At 40.2% G+C, this 27,241-nt stretch overlaps 4 protein-coding genes across 10 annotated transcripts in view; 2 read left to right on the top strand and 2 right to left on the bottom strand.

Annotated features, from left to right (window-relative positions):
• Nucleotides 1-5,138, top strand: part of PARP9 (poly(ADP-ribose) polymerase family member 9) — a 12,494-nt gene extending 7,356 nt beyond the window's left edge. The window contains exons 6-10 of the mRNA XM_054207730.1: nt 74-149; nt 633-1,007; nt 1,742-1,890; nt 3,041-3,215; nt 4,203-5,138. Of these exons, the coding sequence (XP_054063705.1) occupies nt 74-149; nt 633-1,007; nt 1,742-1,890; nt 3,041-3,215; nt 4,203-4,540 (1,113 nt within the window). The 3' untranslated portion in view covers nt 4,541-5,138. The remainder of the gene's footprint in view (nt 1-73; nt 150-632; nt 1,008-1,741; nt 1,891-3,040; nt 3,216-4,202) is intronic.
• FAIM (Fas apoptotic inhibitory molecule) overlaps nt 1-13,954 on the bottom strand; it is an 18,743-nt gene extending 4,789 nt beyond the window's left edge. Inside the window, exons 1-5 of one of the 6 annotated variants that reach the window (XM_054207738.1) lie at nt 13,860-13,954; nt 10,894-11,029; nt 10,286-10,514; nt 8,778-8,827; nt 6,684-7,321 (exon numbers count right to left, since the gene is read on the bottom strand). In XM_054207738.1, coding sequence (XP_054063713.1) covers nt 7,172-7,321; nt 8,778-8,827; nt 10,286-10,514; nt 10,894-11,004 — 540 coding nt within the window. In that variant the 5' untranslated portion in view covers nt 11,005-11,029; nt 13,860-13,954 and the 3' untranslated portion in view covers nt 6,684-7,171. Of the gene's footprint in view, nt 1-1,359; nt 1,541-6,683; nt 7,322-8,777; nt 8,828-10,285; nt 10,515-10,893; nt 11,197-13,483; nt 13,578-13,616; nt 13,745-13,859 lie in introns of those variants that run through there. The other 5 variants (XM_054207737.1, XM_054207739.1, XM_054207740.1 and 2 more) reach the window with 5 other exon arrangements.
• On the top strand, nt 13,853-27,241 carry CEP70 (centrosomal protein 70). Of its 2 annotated transcripts, XM_054207733.1 has the most exons (17): nt 13,853-14,186; nt 14,673-14,763; nt 14,908-15,031; nt 15,359-15,539; nt 15,855-16,024; nt 17,224-17,283; nt 18,016-18,115; nt 18,384-18,472; nt 18,828-18,902; nt 19,998-20,100; nt 20,786-20,956; nt 21,584-21,730; nt 22,264-22,432; nt 23,674-23,788; nt 24,734-24,813; nt 25,191-25,569; nt 26,836-27,241. In XM_054207733.1, the coding sequence occupies exons 1-16, from the start codon at nt 14,178-14,180 to the stop codon at nt 25,250-25,252; spliced, it is 1,746 nt and encodes a 581-aa protein (XP_054063708.1). In that variant the 5' UTR covers nt 13,853-14,177; the 3' UTR covers nt 25,253-25,569; nt 26,836-27,241. The 2 variants fall into 2 exon arrangements, with proteins under 2 accessions (XP_054063708.1, XP_054063709.1); XM_054207734.1 differs by lacking the exon at nt 26,836-27,241 and having other exon boundaries at nt 14,673-14,732; nt 25,191-25,402.
• ESYT3 (extended synaptotagmin 3) overlaps nt 26,630-27,241 on the bottom strand; it is a 37,694-nt gene continuing 37,082 nt past the window's right edge. Inside the window, exon 23 of the mRNA XM_054207732.1 lies at nt 26,630-26,735. Within this exon, the coding sequence (XP_054063707.1) occupies nt 26,699-26,735 (37 nt within the window). The 3' untranslated portion in view covers nt 26,630-26,698. The remainder of the gene's footprint in view (nt 26,736-27,241) is intronic.

The raw sequence follows: 27,241 nt of genomic DNA, 5'->3' as shown, positions 1-27,241 counted from the left end.
AGAGTTTTGAAGAGACAAATTGCATATTTGACAACAGAGATTGCAACCTGCTCCTGAACTTTTCTCTTTGAAGGTTTTCCAGGGAAAAATTTTTTCAGCAGCACACAAACTGGGAGGAACGCAATATTACAAAAGAAGTGATCTTTTGAGTAAGTAATGAACAGAATGGGCATTTGAAGAAAACGAGCGCTCCAGATTTGAGACTCTGAAATCACGTTCCTTTAAAAAGAACTTGCATTTAAAATATACTTTAAAAATACTTTAAAATGTATTTACATATGTGTCTTGGGGAAAAGGGGGGGGGGAAATGTGTGAGCGTTTTGCATTTTTACATTAATAGGAATGGAACTGGGCACTCCCTTTAAGATTTGCAAACATAAAAGTCATCATGAGTGCCTACCCCATTGGAAGTCACTTAGTGGAAGGCAAATAAATTCTGCATGTATGTGGTTTTTTTTTCCCTGGAAACCTTACCTACTGGTATCTAATATCTTTTTTTTTTTTGAGCATACCAGAAGAGTAGTGTGTTTCTGGCACTGTAACATCTTGCATTACATACAGAAATTTATGACAGCACTTGAAAGCTTTTCACTCGTCCAATGCACTTGCGTAAAAAAACATCTTTCTTTCAGGTATAGAGTCAAGCAGTCAAAGTGTAAAAGAGACTGCAAATAATGAACCAGCTATTGAACTTAGAGGGAACACAAGTACAGCACTGGAAGCAGCAAAATTGTGGATCCAAAGTGTGGTGCAAATTCAGGAAAGCCACCGTGCTGTTATTGAAAACAACTACATTTTTAGCCTCGGTAAAAAAGAGTTTGCAGAATTATCTCGAGAGCGGCATCCCAGTGTAAGTGTATCAGAAAAAGTGGTAGGTGGAAAAGCAAGGCTGGAATTTCAGGGCCCCCCTGACGCTGTGATTGATGCAGTGCTCACAACTGAAAAATTACTGCTTCGTATGCAAGAGGAGACTACAGCCAAACAAGAGGAACTGCTTTACTTAATGGGTATGTAAAGTAAATAAGTGACTAAGTAAGTAATTATGTGCCTAAATAAGATTAAGTACGAAGCAACATGTATCTCTGCATTGCTCAGAGTGGACAGATGTGCGGTCAGTTCATGCACATACTGAGCATTGCTTTAATTACCAATATTGCAGTACTTCTATCAAACGAGCCCCGGACAGACCATTGGTTCACTTTGGTTAGTCCCTTGGCAATATTCCCAGTAGCGCGCAGTTTATACCGGGGCTGGCTGTCGTTGTACAGCCAGCTGTTATCCTGGCTTCCCTCCAGGATAGCGTCACTTTAAAGCCTGCCCACTGGAGACTTACAAAATTAGCACTTAATTAACACGTACCTTTGCCGAGCTCTTTTGCTTGCTACAGTTGCACCACTGTTGCAGGACCCGCCAATGGACTTGTTCTGTGGAGTCCTTGACTTTCATTAGCAGTTGATAGAAGTAGTGTCATTACAAAAAGCTACCGAGTGATCCATTTTTCCTCGTGGTTGTATAGTCATTCAGTATAGATGCCGTTGGGCTGTGGAGAGATGTAATGAAGATAAATTGCTTTTCTTTGGTATATCTATATCTCAGTCCCTCTCAATATTAGCCTCTGGTATTATTTTGGAGATTATGTAACATTCTTTGTCCTTAACCAAACTACCAAACCAAACCTCCTCCTTGCCTTTGCTTCAGATATTATGATATATGAAATTTTTACTCCCTTATTTCTATCCAGGCCAACCAGAAGCAGATCAGCTTGCAGAAGGACACCTTCACAAGACAAATACTACTAAATGCATCCAGATTTCACTGGTGGAATCACACCTTCAGGAGTTTAAAGACAGACAGAAACAGTTTGAAAAAGCTGGGCTTCGTGTTCTCAAGGTACTAATGAAAAAACTAAATCTCAGTTGATATATTTGAAATAACATGTTTAACGTATGCTTAAAAAACTGAGATGAACTATTTCAATATACTGTTTTTAAAAATTAAGATCAAATTAGCCTAATCCTTAAAAGAGATGTAGTCTTTACTCCTAACAAAAAGTATTTTAAACATAGTGCAAATAATCACTCAAAAAGTGTGCTTAAATTCTGAGAAGTCGTTTTAACTGTACTCTATGTTCTGTCTCTTATTTCATGCTTCAAATGTTCCTTTATGGGGCTCTAGAAATACGCGATTGGTATGTTACAGTGAGGACAATATTGCAGAACACTCATGCAGTGTCTGTTTTCTTCTTGTGAGCTTGACACCAAAAATTAGCAACTGGTCAGTTATAGAATCATAGAACGGTTTGGGTTAGAAGGGACCTTAAAGCTCATCTAGTTCCAGCCCCCTGCCCTGGGCAGGGACACCTCCCACTAGACCAGGCTGCTCAAAGCCCCATCCAGCCTGGCCTTGAACACCTCCAGGGATGGGGCATCGCTCATGGCCTGACGAGTAGCGTGTTGAAGCTGGGATCTCACTTGGATATCACAGCTTTACCGAACGGGGGGAGGAAGCTGTGCAACACAGAGAAATACAAAAGTTTGTAGACAGGGGTTTGTGTGTCTCGTAGTTCTGTGTGGTGTGACGCTGCACGCAGCCACGCTTCCCAGACACAAGCTGACATCAAGGCCCTCCTATCTGTGTACCTGTTTTTCCCCAAGAGCTGTAAAGTTTTGATCAACGAGAGCTGAGGTCCTCCACGCCTGACAGGACACTGGCAGCTCTTTCCAAGATAATGCTGTGAGCACCCACACAGTTTATTCCCGTGTGTGGTTGATACTCAATGTGTTCAGCACAAGTCAGGTACTGGAAGTCAGTACACCAGGATATATTCCCACTGATTTCACGGAGAGGCACGGGACAGTGGCATGGTTCTTTCTCTGTGGATCAGCTGCACGCTTCACATACCTTATCCCCTACGTGGTCAATGCATATAAGCTAAATCAAAGCTTCTTGCATTGAAGAACAAAGCCAGGACAAGAGCACTCATGGATTTCATGGATATTGGTCTCCGTTTGCTTACTCTACCCTATTATTTATGTTACAGATTGAAAAGATACACAGTCCTCTTCTATCTGCTGCATTCCAACAAATGAAAAAACAAATACAGCAAAACCAAGCCACCTCCAAAATAACCCACAAGTTGTACCAGGGCGTTCCTGCTCAGTTCTGTGGCTTGGTGTGCCAGAGTGGATTTCACAGGATGTATTCTCCACCAGCAAGTAATAATTTGCTTTGGCATCTTTAATCAAAATGAACAGTGACTGATTACTAAAGTTGGATTAAAATCAGGGAAAACAAAAACATGGCATTCCTAAACAAGAACTGTTTCTTATCCACTTTTAGAGTCATATGAGCTTACTTTTATATCTACAGTAAGATTTTCCTGTTTTTGTTTCCTGATACTGTAGAGTCAGGAAGGCTCGGTAGGATAAGCCTGGATTCTAGCCTAGCCCAGACACTGTTGACAGAATTGTTAATATACACAGAACGCTTTAAAACACGTTCAAAGGAATCACAGAAGAATGGAAACTGGAAGGTAGTTCTGAAGGTCACCTATAGTAGACAGATGTTTTCAGAAATGGAAAGAATAAGCATTTAGCGCTTCATCCTGCAATAGCTGAAGGGCGTGATATTTTGCTTATCAGATGCAGAATTGGGATTTCAGGCAATAAACTGTTCAAAAAGTGGAGATTTGCCTCTCCTCATCTATGCAATGTACATGGCACACTTTCAAAGTAATAAATGGGATGATGGTCTAATTTAATTTCTTTCCACTTTTCCACGTGATACTACAACAGCATTTTTATACAGCATTCTCTCTATAAATCCCAAAGCACTTTTTTGTAGTTTGCATTATTAAAATCTTACCTTCTCTGGTGCTTATCAGAGCCCCTAGGACATGGTGACAGAAGTGTTTATATAAATACATTATACCTTAATGTTTCTATCACTGGATTAACAGTTAAATCTGAACAGTCACCACTGGAGCAGCAGTTAAATTGGAACAGCCATCAGCTATCATTGCTTATGATTTCAAGGATCCACTTAACGCAGATTTACTTGCACGAGGATGGCGCGCATTGAGCAGTAACATAAAATGTCATACTGAATCAAGTAGCAGTCTCTTAGTACTTCCACCCCAAAAGAACCAATTGTTAAAGGCTTTTTTTAAAATTTCTTCTGAGTTTTTTTCTTTCTTTTTCCAGAACAAGAATATGGAGCTGGCATCTACTTTAAAAGGAACGTGAAAAGCCTCATCGAGGGTAAAGATATTTGGGAAACAGACTCTAAAATGTACGTGTTTGAGGCTGATGTACTGACAGGCTTATACACTAAAGGGAAGCCTTCTTATATCATGCCACCGGCAGTGGAGGGGGATGCCATTAAGGTATATGACAGCTTAGTAGATGATGTAAGCAATCCTGACACCTTTGTCATTTTCAACAGTATTGCGGCCCTTCCACAATATCTGCTGACTTGTTCCCCAGTGAGGGAGAGGTATAGGGCCCCTGCGGAAACCAGCAGCATCCTGAGTAAGAATTAATCAATCAGAACTATAGCTATCATGAAGACCCCCTCAGAACAAAGGCTAGTACTTAGATTTTAAGAGGATGCTCTACCCAGTAACATGCTGTGATCAAAGTGCCTCAGGTAAAGTGCTCTGCAACAGCCGTGAACAAAAAACACTAGTCAGTACCTTAAGGAGATGAGAAAAAAATTATCTGTGAAACAGAAAGGAAAGCATCACAAAATACAGTTTAGCATTTATCTGGTCATTTACTTTATGCCTTAAAGCATTCGGAGCATGTGACTATACACCTGATGTTTGCGTAGGTTGTCATTCTTCGTTACGTTTTCTTAACCTGAAATACTGCATGTGTTAGTGAACCCAAGAAACCTTGGTTGTGCCTTTGACTCTTACGTTTTCTTTTGACTTAAATAGGTGAATCTATCAGGTGAAAGCTGTTTCCCACTTAGGGACATGCTATTAAATACACAGTTATGACAAATGTGAGGCAATACTTCTAATTTGATTTCTACATTTCTAGATTTCTAATAGTAGCTGCTGTTACCATTTTTATCAGTTAAGAGATTCCAAGCATTGTAGATACATGTATTCAAAATAAAAAGTGTGAATGACACTGTCAGCTAACCTGTTGTTTTTCCATACAGTCTTAAGAACATGACTTGGACTGTATTTCAGCATCAGATTTCTCAGTGGTGTTCAATCTCTTTGAAAGGCTACAAAATACTAGAGAACTGGTTCAAAGTACAACATGAAATTGCTCTTCGATTAATCTACCTTTACCAATATCTTTTAAAGATGACAGTGTCAGCCTTGTAGCCAGGTGTCCCCACATTGCTTCCGTAGTGACCTGAAGGCAGTAAACGGAAAAAGCCGAAGAGCTATTCTACTCCTTTCAATGTAAGAGGGAATTCAGTCCAGCTCTCAGGTACTGTGAAACTTTCTGTACTAAAGCCTGAAACTATGTCTGATGTTAGCAGGGTTTAAAACAAATCTACTACCCCAAAGCGACTACCAGATTTGTCCAATCTGAAGCATTTAAAAGCAGTAGTTATGGCCCAAACTAAGCACCTAAAGGGCTTATAACAGTGCCGTAATACAGAAATAAAGGCTCATCTGTCAATATCAGGTCTGCTTCTAGATTGAAAAGTCACCTATTATTAAAAGTGTGATTACCTGGGGAGAAGAAGGGCTCACATAAAACTAATAAAAAAAAAAAAATGACATTGTCATATGACAGCATTTCATCCGCCTGTAAAGCACTGTGCTAATGGAGAGCAGTCTGAACTCTGAAATACAGATGAAATTAGCATTTAATAAAACTTTTAATAATAATTTGTTAATGAATCCCCAGCATATTTGTACTGCACCTGCAACCCACAAGACAGTAGTCACAGTGCTAGGAACCACTCACAAGTCCAAAAGAAATTAAGTTATAAAAGTCTAATTCTGAACTCTAAGTGAGGCTGCAAGTGGAAATTTTTTTTAACCATTGCAAATCAAACACTTAAATGAATATATTCATATCTTTTGTGGTTTTTAAAAATTATTTTTAATAGCTATGTCTACACTGTTGCAAAAGGGTAGCTTTTGTAGTGTGTGATCCTAGTAGGCTCTAGTGTAATGTTAAATGGGGAAAAACCCCCACGAACTTGTAAGAACCGTCTAACACACAAGCCTTGTTCTTACAGAAATCCCAAGGTTGCTTTTAGAGAGTATGCTGGGAGTTTGAAAACAGACTTAGTCTACTCATATTTTAACTTTTCCATTTAAGCAACGAATTCTCCTCTATTTCTGTCCAATTTTTCTCCATGTTTCTTGATCACACACTACTGCCAGGAAAACATAGAGGTGTAGATTTAAGGTTTGCTAGACAGCATTGAACAAGAATAAGCTCACATTTGAGCTTGCTTCAAGAGGTTTCATTTTTTAAAGGAGTTTCATGGCACAAATTTTTTTCTTCTGTTTTCTTTTTTGGAAAAACTCAGTACAGACTTTCTGTACTACTGCAACAATTTCTAACAAGCATCAGTTTTCAGAAAATGGTAAGGAATTTTTTTTTTGGCACAATGTAACATCTTTTCTCTTACTTGGAATAAAGAACAGGTTTCATAGCGCAGTATTATTTTAATACTATTACACAAATACTGGTAACAATGTATTTCATTAATAACCTTTTTATTAACTTTGTAATCTGCTTAACTGCATCTGAAAAACATTGGTAGTCAGTTTAATAAAAAAATAATTACTGAGAAAATTTTAACAGCTTACTCGAATGCCCAGCACATGCTTCCTCCTCCCTCCACATACACCCACAGTTTGTAAGAATTCACTCTTACTGAATATTTATCTTCCATTTTATTATAGTGAGATTTTTTTCTAGTGTATCATTTCTACTTCAGTTCACCAGTGTTGTCTTCACTTAAGTCATATAATATATATTCTATATATATAGTTTTTTAAAAACTGGAAATGTAAGAGGTTGTATTTAATTATTTTCATCTGGTCCTCAAAAAGAATAATTTCATATACAGAAACTAGAAAATAAACCCAGCACAAACAGATGTACCAAGTATTACATATTAAAATAATTACCACAGTAATTGAAAATTCCTGATCTTAGTCCTACAATAATCAGTTAACTAGAGGCTACTCCACAGCCTCTGGGATTTCTCTGTCACCCACAATAAGGGTATGAATAATTCCTTCCTTTCGTTTTCCACTACTGACAGCCTTAATACAACAGCTGTAATCACCAACACTGAAGTGAGTTTCAGTCCCATCTTCTACAAATTCACCCTGGGAGAAAGGAGACAAGAATGAAAACAAGACATGTGCTATTTCAGTAAAAAAAAAAAACAAGCTTGAGTGCATCAGACTGTTTCCAAGGTCAAGATCATTTGTAGTTCCCGCAATTAGAGCGGCCGTAGGTACCTGCGATAAATACAGCGCAAATGCTGAACAAAGCTGCAGAATCTCAGACAGGGCTTTGTCACGGCGTCCAGTTAGAGAGTTGTGGATATTAGATGACAGTCAAAATTTCACATAATCAGAAATGGTAAAGTTGAAGTTTGTGAATTAGTATTGTTGATCCACATCAGTAAAACAAAACTAGAAAAGACAGTTTCCTTCCAAGTCGTGCAGTACAGCCAATAAGTACCACACAAACCTATGCTGAAGGGGCAGTAAAACATGAAGTATTTAGTGGTGCCTTCTACAGCAGGATGGAGACACCCCTGAAATGAGTATAACAGTTATGTATTTTGGATACACAGCTCCTGATGCAGTTACGCCATTTCCTGTTATGGATTTTGCCACATGTGGCTGTGTTTTTGTCATCATCTTTGGGACAGTACAAAAATCTGTGTGCTGCTCTAATGTGAGCACAGTTTGACAACTAAACCTGTACTCGTAGCTTGCAAGAATATCTCCTAGTGCATTTATTACATTATAGAAGAGGTTGAGAACCATCAAGAGCAGAAGTTCTGGATCACTGAGAGAGGATGTTTCTTCCACTGATTACTCGAGAAACATTTGGTGACTCTTTTCATCCTATTCTCAAGTATAGCAAAACTGTCAATTTTATAATTTGTACTCATCCAGGGGATTACTTGTGGCAGTACTAATCACGGTGACAACTCCCTGGTAAGAAAGCACATCCTTCAAGGATGGGGAAGCCTATATAGTATGCATATGGAAAGCCATCGTAATATAAAAAGACACCAAATAGATTAAGTCATCTAGCTGTCAACCTGCTCTAAAAATTAATGCAGATGTGACAAAAAGACAAAAGATTTGATTTGTTTCAATGAGACTCTTAAGCCCCAAATGTTAGGGACCATCCCTAGATGGAAAAGAATCATGACCCATAACAGACTATACGTGTTCAACTTTCAGTCACCACTAACACAAGTGGGTTTGGATGAGAGGGCTCTACAGGCTGCCTCAAACTCAAGTCCCTCCCATTCCCTGGAAAGGTTTTTCTCTAAAAACCCTGGACGAGGGACCCAGAAAATTTATTTTGCTTGTCTAAAAAGTGTAAATAAAAGCATAGTTCATCCTTAAAACAGGCAGATGTTTGGCATCCTAACTGAAATACCATCAGTTATAAAGGACAGTGAAGGACATCTGAACAGACTAAGAGTTACTGGCTGGATGTGGTAAAGTGAGGTGACGTGCCCCTCTGTGGCTTATTTCGCTAAGCTTTGGTTATCTGGCTATCACCCGTGAAAAGCTTTTGCCAACGATCACGTACCGCTGTTTCCATTTTTTGACCGTTGCACCACACATCCATAGTGTCCTTTTCTGTGAAAGAAAAAGAAAACAAAAAGTACAAACAACAAGATATTTCCCCCCACACACAGAGACAAGAAGATCTAGGAATTTTAAAAATTTACTGTTAAATTTTAATTTCAGTTTCCAAAAGAAGTTCCTAATTAGCCGTAGTACCTGGGCTACAGGGTTTGTTCTAATATTGGAGACGAGGGAGGCTCTGTCATCAATGGGCAAACAACTTCCGCTATGAACATAAATTTTTACCTCTCCCTAGCCCTGGCTATTAACACTGGGTTGTTCTGAATAATGTCAGAGCTATTCCGACATTCTTAAACTGAAAAAGTTGGAGAGAGAAAAATGAAGTAATTTCTGCTAATTATTTGAGTGCTGTTTATTCAGTGAAGCTCTAATATTTTTTCCATGTTGGTTTAATTCAAAGCAGCATTATTTAACATCCATCAAACTGTTTGTATTCTTATAATCTCCTTGAAAACCCAAGTACCATTTTAAATATGAATCTTGGGTTTTTCTTCATTTGAAACAGAATATTCTTTTACTTCTCCCAGCACATCCTCCTTAAATTACTTTGCTCTAGAATTCACATTACTGACACTGTCACCCACAGGACATCAGTAAAGAGCTGAACACCGCTTGCCTTTTAGTAAGCATAGGGACGTTAAAAGTCTGTGAGGAGACTATTCTGTTTCTGGCATTAAAAGTGTCTTTCTTCCCTGCCCCCCTTCATCTTGAGGCAGTTCATTCTGTTCTGAGGCTTAAGAAGAAATCATAGCCCAAGATCTCGTCCCCAGGTCTAACCATACAGTAATACCTAAGTGGAAGTTTTCCCACTAGATGTCACGGACAAATTCCTCATGGGATGCCTTCCTCCCAGCTGCTTGTAATGTATTTGGGAAAGAAATGTATTGCCTTCCTATTACGAAAGTGAAAAAAGTCATCTGAAGGTTTTAGATTAAATTAGTAGTTAAGAAGTGAGGCAGAAAAAAGGATGCTGATTAATCTATCAAAAATGTAGACTTACATTGTTGTACTTCTTCAGTTACAGACTCCTTGACTTTGGCTTGATTTTTGGAAGGAAAGCCTGCTACCTGGTTAACAAACTTAGACGCACAGCAGCTTTGATCACAACACAAGTAACACCTCTAGAACATGCTTCCCCTGGAGAACTGTCTTGCTAGGGCAGCAATATGGATACAGAAGCTGTAACTCCTTCCAACCTTTTTCTTTGTTTTTTTTAAATCTAGACCCCGCTGCTGTAGAACAGAACACTAACAGCAAGCTCATACAGGTGTAACAAGACCATTATTTTTCAGACTGTGTTTGGCATCTAATTCCAAACTTCCAGACCACCCAGGATTTTACACTGCAACAGTACTACCACTGAGCTGTGCTTTCTCTTAATTACCAGCTACTAAATACACACAAGTTTATTCAAAGGCAACAACATGAAGTCATTCAATGTTTACTTACCTAGGACAACTCTATAGTCCGTACCACCCAAGCTCATTATCCAAGTATTGGTTGTTTTTGACCTGTTCTCCATATACTTCTTGAGGCTCTTTCCATTGATGTCCAAAGTATATTCATACGCAAAGCCACTGACTGCATCAATGTTAATAGTAGCTTTTGTTTTGGATGCTCCAACAGTGAATGTTTCTTTACCCACTAATTTAAACATCCATTCTTTTCTTATTTCTTCCTGTAGAATAAAACAAAGACAATGGGTATTAACTGATAAACCCGTCTGCATGCTTTAGTATAAAAAAAAAAACAACCCTGAACTAGAACTCGGGAAACAGCTCCGAACTTAACTATTTTTTCATAACGAACAAATATAAAATATTCTGTATGTCTAGAGTGCCTCTGCCCAGGGACAGAAAGCACTTCCCGAATACTCACACCTTAATTGTAACTGAAAAAAGAGAACAATGCTGTTCATTAAATTAGGTAAACTTAAATCAACTGAATATACCTCACTTGCATTTATTAGTTTTTTGTTTGTTCTGACGCCTGTTGCATGGAAGTGCACTTATATAATCTGTATCATAGTGGATTTTGAGCACACACAGCAATTTCACCTTTCCGTCAACATAGACAACACGTTTCCCTGAAGTGGTCCCATGTTCAAATTCAATCTTATGAACACCATCACTTAAAGCTACTTCCCAAACAGCCACCAAATCTGTCATCTTCTCTAAGTGGCTGTACCGAGACCTATGGAAACACCAACAAAGTAAATTAATTATCATTGAAAGATACTGATATCTATAGTTCAAAGCTTTACTGCTTCAGGGCAAGTCACTTTTTACAAATGAAAAATGAGACTTGAATGAACAAGCTTACACGACTGCTTATATTTTCATGTTTTTCAAACATTCAAATATGACAAAATATCACAAAATATAAACAGACAGTTAAACAGACACACTTTGACAAACACTATACAAAAACATATATATCCATCTAACATCTAAAACTTCCATTTCAGGTGACAGTACGGTTACAAAATTATACTTTGAATTCAGATGCTCCTGGACAGTTCTGCGATTTCTTGGCAGGTGCTAAACCACAGTATTTTGATTGGTCTCTGAGAGAGCATTTTAGCCTTTTGAACTTGAAGAATAGTCAGGATGACCAGTTTAGCTATTATCTGTTTTAACAGATTTGCCCGTAATCTTTCTCATAAACATTACCGACGTGATTCAGAAATGCAACCCTGCACACACAACCACCCACAAGGGAGGAGATCTGGCAAGATATCCTTTCATTTAAGTAATTTTAAAAGTTTTGATACAGTCATAAGTGACCACTGGAACTGTGGATATCTTTCCAAATCTGCTCATACCACAGTTCTGATTTTTTACCTTACTTCATCTTCACAGACAGTAATCTCCTCACGGGATGCCATAGTAACCAAAACGGCTTTTAATCCAATTAGCAGCAAGAAAAAAAGAAAAGCAGAATAGCAGCAGCAAAGCATTGAGGCCTAAATTTTCCTTGTTCTGTCCATTTAAGATAAATGACATTTTTAAAAGTGTCACAAACTGCCATGCACTGCCCTATGTATGACGAAATACATATTTTTTCTTCTCAGACAGAAAGGCAAATCTAAGTATTCTTTTACAAAATTACTAAGTGCAATTTATCCTAACTTTATTAGCACATCATAAACGTGTTAGTTATTTGGTGGAAAAATGGTTTGCCTAACTTGTGAGCAAAAGCTCAGAAAGGGACAACTTGACCAAAGCAGGAACCAAACCCAGAGCTGCCCATCTCAGTCACAACCCGTAACGGACTACGGACTGTTGCCACCTCAGAGAAAGTGAAATAGCACAGGCAACAATTTCAACCAACACATTTTTCTAAACCACGGAATTAATTTTCAACAATTGGATTAGCAACCTGGCAATTTAGTCATAAAGTCTATGCGAACCACAAAGAAATCACTTGTTTCTTACTTAGGACATTTTTAGATTATGACTGTGTTTTACAACGCTGATGATATTTTTAATTTATCACTTTCAGCAAACAGATTAATTTATGTCAGAGCTATCTGCGTTAAGTCTGTGCATATCAATAAGCATAATTTACGTAAGTGCAAATAAGTGAATTTTTGATAAGTTGTACTTTTCAGTGAAAAATTAATTAAAAGTAAAGTTGTAAGTTCTAGGGTCTCTCTTCAGCATAACAGAGGATTGTGCATTTAAAAATTAAACCTCCTTCACTCTGACTTAAGCTTCTATTTTAAAACGCACTCAAGTACACTGCCTGTATTACCTTTTGTCAGTAATTACACACATTTCTGTTCATAAACTGAAAAGTAAGTTTTAAGGATTTAATTCTCACAGTAGCGAGCAGCCTACACCACCTAATAAATGCTGAGGAGGTTGTTTTGGTTGTTCCTAAAGTCAGGGGTTGGTTTCTGTGACTCCCCTGGCAGATGGGGGGAGTCAGGCGGGGTGTATTCCTGTGCTTCCCCCTTCCCCTGCTTGCCAAACGAGCGGTCCCCGGGGCGTCAGGACAGACCCTCAGGACAGGTCCCTGACAGCTGATGGACACAAGTGGCCTTGGGCACAAAAAGAAGTGCCAGAAGAGGTGGCACCTGGAGCCTCCCCACCACCCCCGAGACTGCGCAACCCCTGGCAGTGCACAGCCCTGCTGCATGAATTTTAGCAGGTAATTTAGGATCAATGCTGAAAGGGTTAGGAAACATGCCAGAACACACAATTTCCTTTTTTTTTTTTTTTTCCAAATAAGTCGTGGTAATGTGGTAATACATTTATTTATTATTTTTTTTTAATCAAACCTGAACCCAAACACGCCTAGGAGGTGCTTCTGCAGAGTTCGCCCTCAGACATCCACTCGCTGGCTCAAATACAAAGGAAACGGATTTGTACTAACCACCGGCACCCTCATTTCACTGCATTTTCCGTTGAATCAAGTCCGCAGCCCAAAATGAGATTTACTTCTTATTATACAGAAGGGCTTGTTTTGAAAACTAGGATAGGATTAACAGCTCTGCATCCACCTAATCCAGGCCTGCCAGCAGACACCGGGGGATGGTGCACTATATACGAACTCCAGAGACGGCATATTTCTCCCCACCACCCACGTTTATTGCCAGCAAAGAGGGGTGGGCTTTTTTGAAATTAAATCCTTGACAGCCACCTTTCTAACTCCCTCCTCAAACAGCTTATTGCTGATCGGCGTGAATCCTCCGCACCCCGGGAGGAGACTCCCCCGGGCCGCGCTCGCCTCAGCCTCCAGCCGCAGAGCCCCGCCGGCCCGCAGGCAGGTTTACCGGCACCTCCCGCTCCTCCTCCGGGCCGGGCCCGCAGCAACAGGCGGAACGGCTGCTTCCTCCTCCTCCTCCGGCTGCCAGGCGGTCTCCAAGGAGCCCAGGGAGACGCTCCCTCAGCCCAGGCGGAAAGGTGCCGCGGTGAGAGAGGGCAGTTCCCAGACGCTTAGTCTCCCGCCAGACGGCTGCAGCGCCTGAGGAGAGATCAGACCAGCCCGACCCCGTCGCTCCCGGCCCCGCTCCTACCTCGGCCGGGGCTCTCCTCCCCCTCGGCTCCCCGCGACTCAAAATGGCGGCAGGCGGGCGGCCAGCGCCGCCTCGCGGCCGCCCGCCTCTCTCCCCTCCCCTGACCGCCGTTAGCCGCCCGCCGCCCTCCCGACCGGCTCCGCGCCTTCCCGCCGCCGGCAACCCCCTGCAAGATTGTTCCTTGTCGCCGCCCGGGACCTGTTGAAGCTGCTGCCTCCCGGTAACCGACCCCTTTCCTCTCACGCGTCCCGGTGGCCGTCTGTGGGCGGTGGCGCGGCCCGGCCTGCCCCTTCGCGCCGAGAGCGGGCGGCCCTCGCCATGACAGAGGTACCGTGGTGGATCCGAGGTGGCTGTTGTTACTGCTTGGTGGTTAAAAACAGAACAGAAAGGAGGAAAAAAAACCAACCAAACAAACCAAATAATAAACCCCCAAAGCGGGCACCCGCCTCCTCTGAGGGCTTCTCGGGGCTGGGGCGGGGGGTTGAGGCCCAGCCGTGACCTGAAGGCTGGTTGTCTGGGGTTTTAAAAAAGGTAAATTTTATTCATTGCACATGTTCCTCCTTCTAATAGTGATCAGGAAAACTGACTATTCCGTTAAGTATGCTTCCCCCCCTGTATTTTTAGCAGATCCTATGGGAAAATCTCATACGCCTGCCTAGAGTGGCTGGGGCTTCTTGGGAATTTGGGATTAGTTTTATTTTGATTTGGTGGCATTTGGTATCCTCCAGTGCCGACACAGCAGGAGGGACAGGAGACCCTGAGCTGGTTTTGGAAATTCAGGTTTGTCTCTTCTTCCCCTTCTCCCAACTGCAGCAGGAGAAAGCAGAATGGGAAAGCCTAAACAAGCTCTTAATGCGTCACGGGTTGAAACCGGTGAGTCTTGCAAGCTGCAGAAATATACCGGGTAAGGAAATGCTAATTTTACAAGTTTTTGTATTTGAAAATAGTAAGCCTAAGTTCTTAAGGCATCTCTAAACGGTAGCAGAGATGTGATCTTCTTCAGCTATTAAAAGCCTTTCATTGTGTCTTTGCTTATTTTTATCTCCAGATATGATTGTCTTAGACAGACAGTCTTCTCTAGGAATAAGACTTGCATTAAAAACGCTGGTGGAAGACACGGACCGACATCAGAAAATGATGCAGGGTCTTATGGAGGCTAATCGTTGTCTTAGGTGAGATGCAGTGGAAGGAACTTACTTGCTAATGCAAAGCAAAAGTATTGTTAGTGTCCGTCTCCTGCCAGGTGGAGCTCTTGTCACATCCGAGGTTTAAGAACTTTTTCTTGAGATTTTTGTACAATATTCAGCAGTGTTGGCCTAGTTACTTTTGAGCTCTTCGTTATTTCATCTGCTGCTGCTTCCCATGCAGACATATTTCCCATACCTGCTGCCACAGACTATTTTTGAGTGTCGTCAGATGTTTGTCCGGCCTATGCTTCCTTCTTTGTCTTTAGTGAAATGTATTTCATTTAAATCAAGTATTTATTTTTTTTTTTCCAGAGATGAGATACGACAGGAACGAGGTCGGGCATCTCGACAAGAACAACGAGCTAATGATTTGGAAAACGTGGTGAAAAACATTAAGTCCAAAATTTGTCAGCTGGAAGACGAGACGATAGCTAAAGTTTGTCAGCAACAGAATCAAGTCAAAGAACTTCAAAAAGATCAACAGCTTTCACAGGTAATTTAGATAGTGCTGTCTGAGGATTCAAACTTTTGACTTGTTTTAAAAGCTCTAGAAATATTTACGTTGATTAAAATAAACATGAGTCATAGAGTTAGTACACTATTTATAGCTAGGATTTTTCAATCCATACAGAATTTTCTAGCGATAACTTAGAAAAATATCTGTATCCTTCTTCCCCTGCCTCTTCAGTATGGCTAAAACCCAAGTACTAAGCTTCCTTGGGACCAGGTGCCTGCTTGGGCATGTACAGTACAGACTCCAGCTTGTGGGTTAGAAGAATTTCAGAATGCTCCTGTCACCTATTCACAGGCAAAATATCAACAGCAGCAGGAAAAGCTGAAAGAACAGGAAGAGATTATTGCCCGTTTGCAGAAGGAGCTGTGCAAAGTTGGTATAGAAGAGCAACAGCGTGTTTCCACTCAAAACAAAATGTTCTGTCAGTTTCGCAAAAGAGCTCCCAAGTCTCTTCTAGATCAGCAGTAAGCAATTTTCTTATATTGGTGAATGATCTGTAATGTTAAATGAAGACCACAAAAAAGTGACCAACTGTTCTTGATATTTATATGGGGGGGGGGGGGGGGAAGCTTGAGACCTTAGGAGTGCAAGCTGAAAAGCGAGTTCTTGTAAAGGTGCATCAATGCAGTAATTTTTTATTGTATAATAAATGTGCGGTGGATGAATCTATGGCAGAAAGTAAAAAAATTATCAGCCCCTGTATACACTAGGTGTCAGCAAAGAGAAGGGAATGATTACTCTCCTCTGGAGCTGCGGTATCTGCTAGGGTGATCTCATCCTGGGGTTCTAACATTTTAAAAAAACCAATAAACACTCCCACCCCTGAAAAAACCTGCCCAGTTTGCAGTCACTTCTGAATTGTGACTGGTCTTTGCGGCTACTGACTGCGGGCTTGCTGTAGGGCTTCCCAGGTACTTCAGTGAGAGTTCTGAGAAAGTGTTCCAAGCCAACGTCTCTTGCTATAATCAGCGATTTGCCAATTCTTAGGCCTCAGGTAGCCATCACTTTATTGTGCTGATATCGCCTGGTTTTCCAGGCCTGTCTAGTAACAATCCCTTTTAAATGCTTAAATGTGCGCAGCCCTTTTCTCATGCCCTCGCTGCATGAGGAGGAGGATCACTAGTTGTGGTTCTCTGTGCTTTCTCATCTGACTCTCCAAAACAGATAGTCTCAGGGTGCTCAAGAGGAAAGGTGGTTTCTCATCTGTTCGGTTTTTTAGTGGCTCTATGTTTTGCAACCACTTTGAAAGCACTTTTAGTTTCTTTGGAGGTGGATGTTCTCGGGCTGTGTGGGACCAGTGCTCTCTGCCTCCCGCAATGGTCGCTGAGCCTGAGCAGTCGGGACTGTGCCACGTTGTTAGGATTGCTGGGTAAACACAGTCACAAGATGAGGAGGCTGTCAGGAGGATTTAGCTGTTGTCTCCTCTTGAATAATTTTGCAAGTTTTAGTCTAGTACAGAGTTAACGTCTCTACTTCTCTGTTTTGGAAAACTGTGACTGTGTGCGTTTGATGTGAGAGAGAACCCACTATTTGATTCAGTCCCTTCTGAAGTGCAGCGCAGTTCTGTAAGCTGGCCTGTTCCTGTGGGGTGGTCATAGTATCTTTCAGGCATGACTTTTTTGAGAATATCTGACATTCAAAATACCATTTTTTCTTTCTTCAGGTTCCTTTCTCTAATTGATTATTATGAATCTCAAATTAGTCAAATGAAAAAGGAGCTAAGGTAGGTCTCTTCTAATGCCTTATGGCCTTACTATTCAAAATTTTCTTACTACTTACTATTCTTAAAGCTTGTAAGGGTAAATATTCTGTATTCCAGGTGTCACTAGCATGTTAGAAATGGCAAAGGATTGTAATGGTTGTGGAAGTTTGGATTCATCTGGGAAATAGCTGTCAGTCAGGCAAAGCAGCTGCTCAGTCAGGAGGCCAGGAGAGCTGGGAACCTGGGGGTATTTAGACACTTGAGCTATAATTCTTTCTTTTTTCTGGGTTTTTTTTTTTTTGGTGGGCTTTTTTGGTTGGTTTTTTTTCTTCCCTTCCTCTTTTGCCGTGGTTCACAGGCAGAAGAATTACTGCATTAGTAGTGCTCAGTCAACTGATCTCCCTAAACAAAAGGAATACCAACTTTTCAGCTCTATGGTGGTGCCTACATGGTACAAAGCAACAAGCAGATACCTGAGACATTCCTATAATTTGAGATTATCATCTTGAAAACTGAAATGGAATTTGCTTGTACTGGAATTTCTCTTGAGGAATAAGTGCACCTAATTAGTATATGAAACAGCTTCCCAGAAATAATAAGAGAAGAGCAGTGGATCTTAAGACAGAATTTCTATTCTATTTACTCTGTGGTGTATGGAAACATTATTATGATATATAACTGCTAACTAAGCCAATTTAGGTCTTTGAGGTAATCGAATTACAGTAAGCTAAAACAGTTTATTTTTCCCAATAGGCAATATAAAAAAGATGAAGACCAGGTACAGAGAGAAGTGAAAAGCAAGGAAGAATTCTTAAATCTAGATGCTACTCCTAATTATAGAGCACTGCTCACGGTATGGAACTGCTAAGAATAAGTCAGTGCAGATATCTAAATGGTAACCCTTCAAGAGCCACATAGAAACATATATGTGTTTGATTTCTGTCCCCATGTTCTTATCTTGTCTTCTTAATTTTTGGCCTCTCTGGGCATGGTGCACTGTCTTTATGCAAAGATTCAGTACTATGTTGTGAGTGGTCTGCTGGGGACTGAGTAGATCTGTGTAATCACAAGTTCTCCACTCTCATTATGGAATGAGTGAAATAACACAGTCTATGTTGCAGTCTTTCCAGAAACAACTTATTGAAACAAAAGCCAGGAATGAACAGCTTTTGCTTGAAAATATAAATCTCAAGAAAGATTTGGAAATAAGGTGAGAAAGGATAAGTGTCATCCTTTTTAAGCGCGCTGCGGTAGGCTTTGCTTTACAAAGAAACCGAAAGCACCAGCAATGGTAAAAGGGTAGCATGAAATCTGCCTTTTTAAAGCGATGTGTAGAAGTAAGATATGGCAGCAACAGTCAACCTTACCTTCTATGCTGTTAATAACAACAACTGCTAATGGTTATTTTGCTGTTTATTGCTGTTGCCATGTAGAAATGTTGCAGAATTTCATTTCAGGATTGATGTTGTGGCACTGGCAAAGCTTTCTTATTATTTCGCTTGGCTGAGTTTTATAGATGCCTTCAAATGCATGACATATAATATGGTACTTTTTCTTTCTAACAGACCAACTGCACAGGAACTAAAACTTTACAAGCACCAAGTGAAGAAACTAGAGAAAACTTTACAGAAAACTATCCAGTAAGTATATTTCTTCAGTAACTTTCATGAACCCTCTGAACTTCTTAAGGCAAAGATACTCCTCAACCTGTAACGTAGACAGCAGCTTATAAAGCATGTACCTTATCACCCTTCCTGGGAGCCTGGTTATGGGCAGCGAATGCTACTCTATCTCTGAAGACACCCTGTGAATCTCTGAAAGGATGGCATGGTCTCTGAATCGAGGCCCAACAGTGGCTCTTTTCTATTTCGTCTTTCTGGATTTGATTTGAGTGCTATCACAGGCAATATGGACAGGACCAAACTGTGTTGTTTGCTGTTTTGATAAGCTATAACGAAAGCCACTGGTTACATTATGGATTATGAATAAGAAAGTACCGAGTTGGCAAAATGTTGCAGCTACTGGAGTTATGTCCATATTATTCTTAGAAATTGACTCCATTTTTTTTCTGGAACATTTCTAAGAAAATACATTGAAGGTATTAGAGATCCAGTATTGACAAAGTGTTTTTATCTGTACTTCACTTAATCATTTGTGCATGTGTATACTGAATGCTAAATATTTTATAGCCTGAAAAAGACATAATTTAAACTTCAGAAATGTTCCATTACTCATTTTACATTGTGTATACTTAAATGGTCTTTTCTGTCATGCAGTGGGTATGATTTAGATAGTAGTTTTAGAGAAAGTCATCTTGCATTTAACAAGGTTAGTGAGTGATCTATAGTAAGCCAGGAAAGATGTTGAAGCAGAAGCAGATAAAGACTGTGAGTGTGGAATTCGACACTTTTGAGTAAAATTCTGGATTTTAAGTCTTCAGCCGTAGTAGAACCTCTGGTAACAGAACACCTGTACATCGGGTGTTATCCCTTCTAAATTAGCATGCAGTTTGGAATAACCTCAACCTAGAGACTTGGGATAATGTTGTTTACATTAGGTATTATATTCTTCAGCTAGTTCAGTTTGATAGAATTCTATTGCCCGGCATCATAAAGTGGAGATTTTACTTTGTAGGTGTAAGTCTATGTGCTACATAACTGGTTCTGTAGTCAAGGTGAAAGCAGTATCTCCTGCTAAGGCTATTGTGTAACACACTGTATCTGTTTGGGGTGTAGATCGTCAGGGAGCAGTACTGGAGAAAGAACAGAAGAAAAGAAAGAATCTGAGAGTACCGCAGGAGTAGATCAGCAGCAGGCAGTTTGCCAGCGATACTTACAAGTATGCAAATTTTATCTGTACTCTGTGTTTCTAGCACTGTTAACAATGAAATGTAATACATGAGTTTTGTTTAACTATGTAAAACCAAAACATGCTATTTTGAATCTAAGAGTTCATATGAAGTCCTCTACAAAAGATCCATAATGTTCTGGATTTGGCAGCCAATGTAGGCTTCTTCTTAATTGTTCTATCTCAGTGTAAACTACCTGAAGATACAGCAAGGAAGCAGAGACGAGGTTGGCAAACACCAAATCAATTACTTAGCTGAAGTCTTTTCAGGACAGTGGATTTGTTCAAGGTCTTGGACAAAACAGATCCTTCTGTTACTGTTTTAAACATGCCTGAGGAGATAGTGGCTTTTATTTTTCTTTGAATAATAAAAAAAGGAAATATAATAAAACCTAGCAAAATGCAAATCTGGAAGCAACAATGCCTCAAGTGGATAAATGTTAAATATCCCTCAAAGGGAAGTGTATTTGCATTACTTTTACCTATCTTCTAGCTAGTTTATTTTTAAACCTTTCAATCTATTACATATTGAACACATCTGCAAAATTCATTGATAGTAACTTATTGGAGCTATTTATGATGTAATGTTTAGGCAGTCATGACTGTGGTGGAGAGGGATTTTATTATAAAATGACATACATATTTGAGCAATAACATTTGTTATTTGGTGTTGAAGGTGTTGTCCCATATTGATTCTATTTTGCGAAGTCCAAGAGCTCCTCCGTTAATATACAGGCGCAGTAAAGGGCCAGTGCAAAATTATACTAAAGAGAATGGACAGGAATGTGGATTTGAGCACCTTCCGCTTACTATAGAAATGTGGGCAGATCAGCTCATGGCCCTAAAGGTAATGCATTGGTGTACTTTATACTCCTCCTTTAATCCGCTGACGACCCCTTGGTCTCTCCCTACATGTCGGGATTTTTTCTGCGCGTAGCTTTTGTTACTGCCTGGCTTGGTGTTACATTTTTAAAAAAAATTCTGCTGTCCACTTATATACCACTTTAAACCCGTAGTGAAGTGAAATATGTGCAGTGTGCCTACAGGCCAGAGATATTCCTCTGTGTGTATCGTCTACATGTTTTTATTCACTGGCTGAGTCCCTAAGAAGACAGTTCACACACTAATGATGATGCATTCTCTTTCTTGCTTTTGTCTTGCTGGAACAGTAACTTTTTTGATGTAAATACAAGTGAAGTAATTTTGTTTAAAACCAAACTCTCTATGACCAACACTTATTTCACTGAAACTATAATATATTAAGCACTTCAATTTTCGGACTATCCATGTTCTTTTTAAATCAAACAATGTAAGCAATATACCGTGCTTAAATTCCCTGAAAACTAAAACTTTAACGGTCTCCAGTACTGGAATGCTTTTGCACATGAGAAACAGAAAGTCTTCCCGTTTCTGTAATAAAAACAACTTTAAGAAGCTACGAAAGTAAACTGTGTTCCCTCCCTTCTTTTAAAAGGATTTGCATAGGTCCTTGAGAAAACTGTCCCTGGAATTGGTGCCCTGGCACGCTGCAGATCCACAGGATGACAGAGAATCCATACGAGTTGAAGACCTCCAGTTCGTAGTAGATGCAATTTTGGAAGAAATCGAAAATAAGGAAAAGGTAATTCTTACCAGGGGTTTATAATCACGAGTTACTGTGGAACTCTGAAATGCATTCTTCACACGGTGGTTCGATTTGCACATTTGAAAGCCTCGCGGGGTTTAAGAAATAGCTATTTGAATATCTTCAATAGTCAAAGACTATTTTAGCATAATGGCTAAATTCACCTTGGGGAAGACTGCTTTAATCAAAGTCATTTGACCAACAACGAATTTGCATTGCCCTGTAGTCTCAGGTGTTATCCTGTTCTGTCTGTTTCTCAGTCAGCATTGAGAATACGTAAACGTACTTAACCAAGCAACAGAAAAGAAAGTTTTCAAAAGAGTATTTTTGGTTTGCTGGATATCTGTGTCTGAAAACTCTCTTTAAAATACGTCTTCAGATTTAAGAATATTTGAAATGCTGTGTTTTAATAAGGGAAGCTATACCCGTTTTTCTTCATAGACAAGTTTTAAGAATGTTTCACAGTTTAAAAGAATCCTTGCTTTGTTAAGCAGTAAACGTTAACGAGTTATTCTTTCTGCTTGCTACAGAACAGCCAGACACCGTCCTTACCAACCCTGTGTGCAATAGTCTCTCACTTCCAGAAGCTGTTTGACGTGAATTCTCTGAGCGGTGTTTATCCACGAATGAATGAGGTTTACACAAAGCTTGGGGAAATGACCAACGCTATGAGAAATCTCCATGAGCTGCTGGAACTAGGTAAAGACTCACCACCTAGCATTTGTTCAGACCCCGTTTCCAAAAGAAAAAGACACGTGAAAAGCTGATCTCTTCGTAGAAAATATGTTGAGCTGCTGAGAAATGAGTAAACTCGGTATATTCTTCACTGGGAAGATAAAAATAGGTTGCTGTCAACTGGGAGTTTAAATAGCAAACCTCCATTATTTGTAAGCCTTTAGCAGTTGCTGAGGAATCTCAGGGAGGCAGAAGAAAGGAATAACAGATGAAATTGAATTTTTAATTTATTTTTTTTCCCACAAAGCTTTGTTTCCTCTGAGCTGACTGCGTAATTCTTCTTGACCATCTTTCAGTACCTACTTGAAAGATAACAAGTTTAAGAAAAAATAACTCAACCTCTGCTGTAGATTTCTACTCAGTAATTCATTCAAGTGTAATTATGTCCAGTCCTCAGAAACTTCCATCTTACACTGCTAAACTTAATAAAAAAAAAAAGTTGTTGAATGTCAAAAACTAAGTGCCAGTACTGAGAGGCACACTTAATTATTTCCCAGTACCCATTCTCCTCTGGTTTGTGCTTCTAGAGAACTTGTTGGGTTTAAATGCTTGGCTGTGCTATAGGGTGTAGAGCCCGAGAGAAAGGCTCCTGGACTAATAAGGTTTTCTGAGCCTCGTTCAAGGAGGGAAGCAGCCTTCCTGCCTGCAGCCAGCGCAGGAGCCGAGGAGGCCTCGGGTCTCTCCCTAATAATCGCAAACCACTGGAGCTCAGAAGATGCCTTCTCTAAGCCTAGTTCTGAAATTGAGGGAGAAAAGGACAAGGAGCATGTTACCTTCACTCACAGCAGGTACCACAACAAGTTCTGGCTGTTAACAGTATTTATCGAGCAGTTTCCTCGGTGGCCTAGCCCCTACACTGTGCTTCTGCTGTGTTACAGGAACCTAATGAATAACCCTTCCTCTCTGTATAACGTCAGTTGGGTGATTTCCACTGACATTGTAGGGTGCACTTTAGTACCATCTCTGCTGTGAAAATACACAGCTCTGACAAGCGCTCTCGCCACTAAAGGATTAGCGAGAGATTGACCATTCCTAGCCAAGATCAGTTCATTTCTAACCACAGGCTTTCTGTGAATGATGGAACTTGTGTGCCTAGATGTGTGAAAACCACATAAAATCTGGGCACCTGCAAGAACTGGATTGTGCCTAAAATACTTTCCTGTTATTAGAGTTACAAGAAAGATGAAGTGTTTGTTTTTCCACAGACAGTTCAGCTCCACCCACTGTGGTAGTGGATACTGTTGGGAAACTGTGTGACATAATTAACGAGAACGTGACTGAGCAGGTACAGCAGCTTCTGGGGACCCAAGACATCCACAGGTATGTGGGGCTCTTCTACTGGTGACCGTTCTTCAAACATCAAATTTAGTAATGGAGAGAACTGGCTAAAACCAATGATACTGAAAGAAACTTCAGTAATTTCTTACAAAGTCAGTGAACTGTGATAGCAAAGGAGTTAAGACTACCCTACATAAAACAAATCTTGAATACTTTCAAAAGGATAAAGCCAGCAAAGAGAAAAATTAAGGCCAGGAGGTTCCAGAACACCTTGTTGGTTTGGATGGATAAGGTGATCAAATATGCTTATTAAGGATGCATGTTTCATAAGGAGACAAAGCAAATACTGCACGTGGGTGGGGAGGAGAAAGTGTTGCAAGGTTTCAGCTGTAATACTGAACGTCTCAAGCTGCCTACAAGTATTTTGGGAACTGGACAAATCTTGTTCCGTCTTCAACAGGTGAGAACAACATATACTTCGTAGCAGACTGTTAAACCTCGCATTCAGCATGGGCTCTGTAAACGTAGTAAAAATCAATTGCAACAGGCAGCAAGTCTGACACACGCTGAGTTAACAATATTAACTCCAACCTTTCTGCACCCCTCACAGCTTTAACTAGAGAATAGCTGCTTATAAAACATTCCCTGCTCCTCCTGTGAGGCAGTTCTATCGGCCACCCCCAGGCGGAATATTTAGCATACACAGACTAATGTTCCCATCTAAAAAGTACCTGGTGCTATGTAAGGAGAAAAGGAAGAATGTATATAGGGCATGAATTGTGAAATTAGAGATCCTCTTTTGACAGCTAACACTTGTTGGCTGCAGGTTTCAGAACCTGAGAACACGTTTTTGGTGTAGATGGTTTTATATACTACTAAGTAGCAGTGTTTTCGGGAAGTCATGACATAGTACGGCAAAACAGCCAAGGAGATGAACTTAAAATGCCCTTGCACCTTTAATCTGACAGTCTCACTTGCACGTTTCAGTATAATCAAGAAGCTAGAAGAACACGAGTGCTTCTTTCCACCATTTCAAGCTCTCATTCAAGACTTGCTTTGTCTTCTAGGTGAGTAGTATTTGCAGCAGTTGTAATTATCTGCATGCCAACGCTTCCTCCTCACTTTAAATAGCTAACACATGTTTTGTTTACTCCCGGTGTGCTAGAACGCAAGGAGAATATGAGGGAAATGAGGGAAGGTGCTAACTTTTGCCTCACTTTCCTCCTCTTTCCTCAGGAAGTGACCAAGATAGTTTGTTGCATATATTCAATCATACTACTCCTAAGAGAAGCTAAATTGAGTTCTTTTCCAAAAGCATTAAAAGGTGTGAGGAGTTTATTTCCTTCACTAGCTGTCTTTCTAACACTTGAGTTAGAATTTTGGCTGAACTTGAAGATGTTCTAGGTCCATACGCCTTACAGTTTTGCTTTTCATTCTGTTTCAGAGATCAGTAACCTGGATGATATTTTACCTACTGTGCGAAGTTTGAAATTGGTAGCTAGTTAAGAGTTACTCTGCTTTTCTCTGGCAAGATTCATCGTACCTGTGAATGCTGATGCATATGACATTACAGCTACCTCTAACCTGTTACCCTGATCAAGAGTTTCAGACTTTTTGACATAAATAAAAGCTGCTGCATTTTTTCATTTTTCTTAATTCTTGTTTCATGGTCAATTTAAGAAAAACTTACTCTATCCGCTATCGACTGGTCTACTCGGTCCCAGAGAAGAGAACCAACACACTCTGCATCGGTCTGGGAGGCCAAACCCAGCCCAAAGGCAGACAGACCGTAACCACTAAGCATTTTGCTTGTTGCTGACACAGTAAGTATGAGATAAAGGGCTCTAACTGCCTTAGCCATAACACTCACAGCCTTTGCCTATCTTGGTTTTCTGGAGGGCCTGTTTTAAAACGCTGTTTACATCTTCAGATAAGTTTGGGATGTGAGCATTGTTATTCAGTGAGATTCTGCCTGGTCGTGGACTGAGGCAGACTTAGATTAACGTAATCTAGGCCAAAAAGATTTGAAACTTGCTTCAGGTGGTGGTTTATGGGTTTCTGCCTGGCAGGGATTTGAAGTTACCATGGTCATATTTCAAAGGTCAGTTTTAGAAAGGCGTAGATCGAGTTTCTTATGCAAGACAGTTAGTTTATTGTACAGGAACAAGTACACCAACCTTCCAAAATATTTTGGTATATTTTGCTCCAATATTAGTTTACAAAACTCTGCTGTTCCTCAGGCAGAACGCTTTGCTGTCAAGATTTACAAGATTTTGAAATGTACTGTAACAAAGAACAAAACGTGTTAAGGCGTCACAAACTATAACCTCAATGACATCTTGGTAAACTAATCTCCCTGCTTTCGGAAGCTCATTATATACATACCTGCAGCCACAATCTGCTACGACACTTCTGAACAGTGAAATTTCAGTTTCTTAAGTTTCTCAAAAAACAATCACTATTAAGAGTCTTAAACAGTTTCTTTCATCAGGTTCTGTAGCCCTACAGATGAAGAATGCTGTTTAAAAATTTATTCTTTTAAAAGTGCAATGCTTTCATGTTAAACCAACATGAACGGGATCCTGGGGAAATGAGGCTGCCAAGCAAAGCAGTGACACTTAGCTCACAGTCTTAAAATATCTCCAGGTACAACGCTTCCTTAAGACGCTATTTGTACTTAAGGGTTCTTTGGGCAAAGATATGCCAGAAACAGCAAAAATAAAGGACTTGTTATTTAGAGACAAATTATTCCCAATGTGGGGTTGATTTTGTTTGTTTCTTTGTTTTTTCGCTTCAGTGAGAACTAATCTGGGCAGGATCATTAAATTTACATGTCCTGAGCTGGAGACTGCTTCAAATTTGCAGTGACTGTTCAAAACACGTTAATTACAAAAGAGATCTGTACATCCATAGAAAGTTGAAAAATTAGTAACTTATGTACATGAGAAGAAATCAATTTTTCTTGCGTCTACTCCTTGTCAGCTCATACCTGCAAGACAGACACAATAAATAATTACCGCAGTTTAAGACTGTCTTTAAAGTGGCACAATAGAGAGAACTTGGGCTGCTTTATTGCTTGTGCTTCCCAGGCGGCGTGGCGAAGGAGCCTTTGGAGATGGCCTCAAACTTCAGCTCTTTACCAGGAGCTTTGGATGCGTCATTTTTCTCCCACTGACATAATTGCCCTAAGCTTACGTGAGACAGACACAAGCTGGGCCAGGGCAATTTGGGTTTCCCATCCCACTGGTCAGCGTGGATGGCAACCTCCTGGACTACCTGCATTCCTTGGGCTCCATTGAAGGAGAGGAGGAAGAACTACTGCCATTAACTACAGACGTGGAAGGGGAAAAAACCCTGGTTCTTAATCTTTGCCTCAGACCAGTGCTTAGGGTTTAAGTCTGAACCACAATGAACGTACAAGCAAAACTATAAGTGGCTTATTATAATAGTTTCTATAAATGCTTTGTAATTAAAATTTTATCATATATATACATA

The sequence above is a fragment of the Rissa tridactyla genome, chromosome 7, assembly GCF_028500815.1.
Source record: "Rissa tridactyla isolate bRisTri1 chromosome 7, bRisTri1.patW.cur.20221130, whole genome shotgun sequence".
NCBI classification, from domain to species: domain Eukaryota; kingdom Metazoa; phylum Chordata; class Aves; order Charadriiformes; family Laridae; genus Rissa; species Rissa tridactyla.
This window is presented reverse-complemented; position numbering and strand designations above follow the sequence as displayed.

Bases quoted from the DNA above. Each gene is read 5' to 3' on its own strand.
- CEP70 (XM_054207733.1), top strand. The intron at 18,116-18,383 runs GTATGGAACTGC...TCTATGTTGCAG, and splicing joins ATTATAGAGCACTGCTCACG to TCTTTCCAGAAACAACTTAT. The intron at 18,473-18,827 runs GTGAGAAAGGAT...TCTTTCTAACAG, and splicing joins AAGAAAGATTTGGAAATAAG to ACCAACTGCACAGGAACTAA.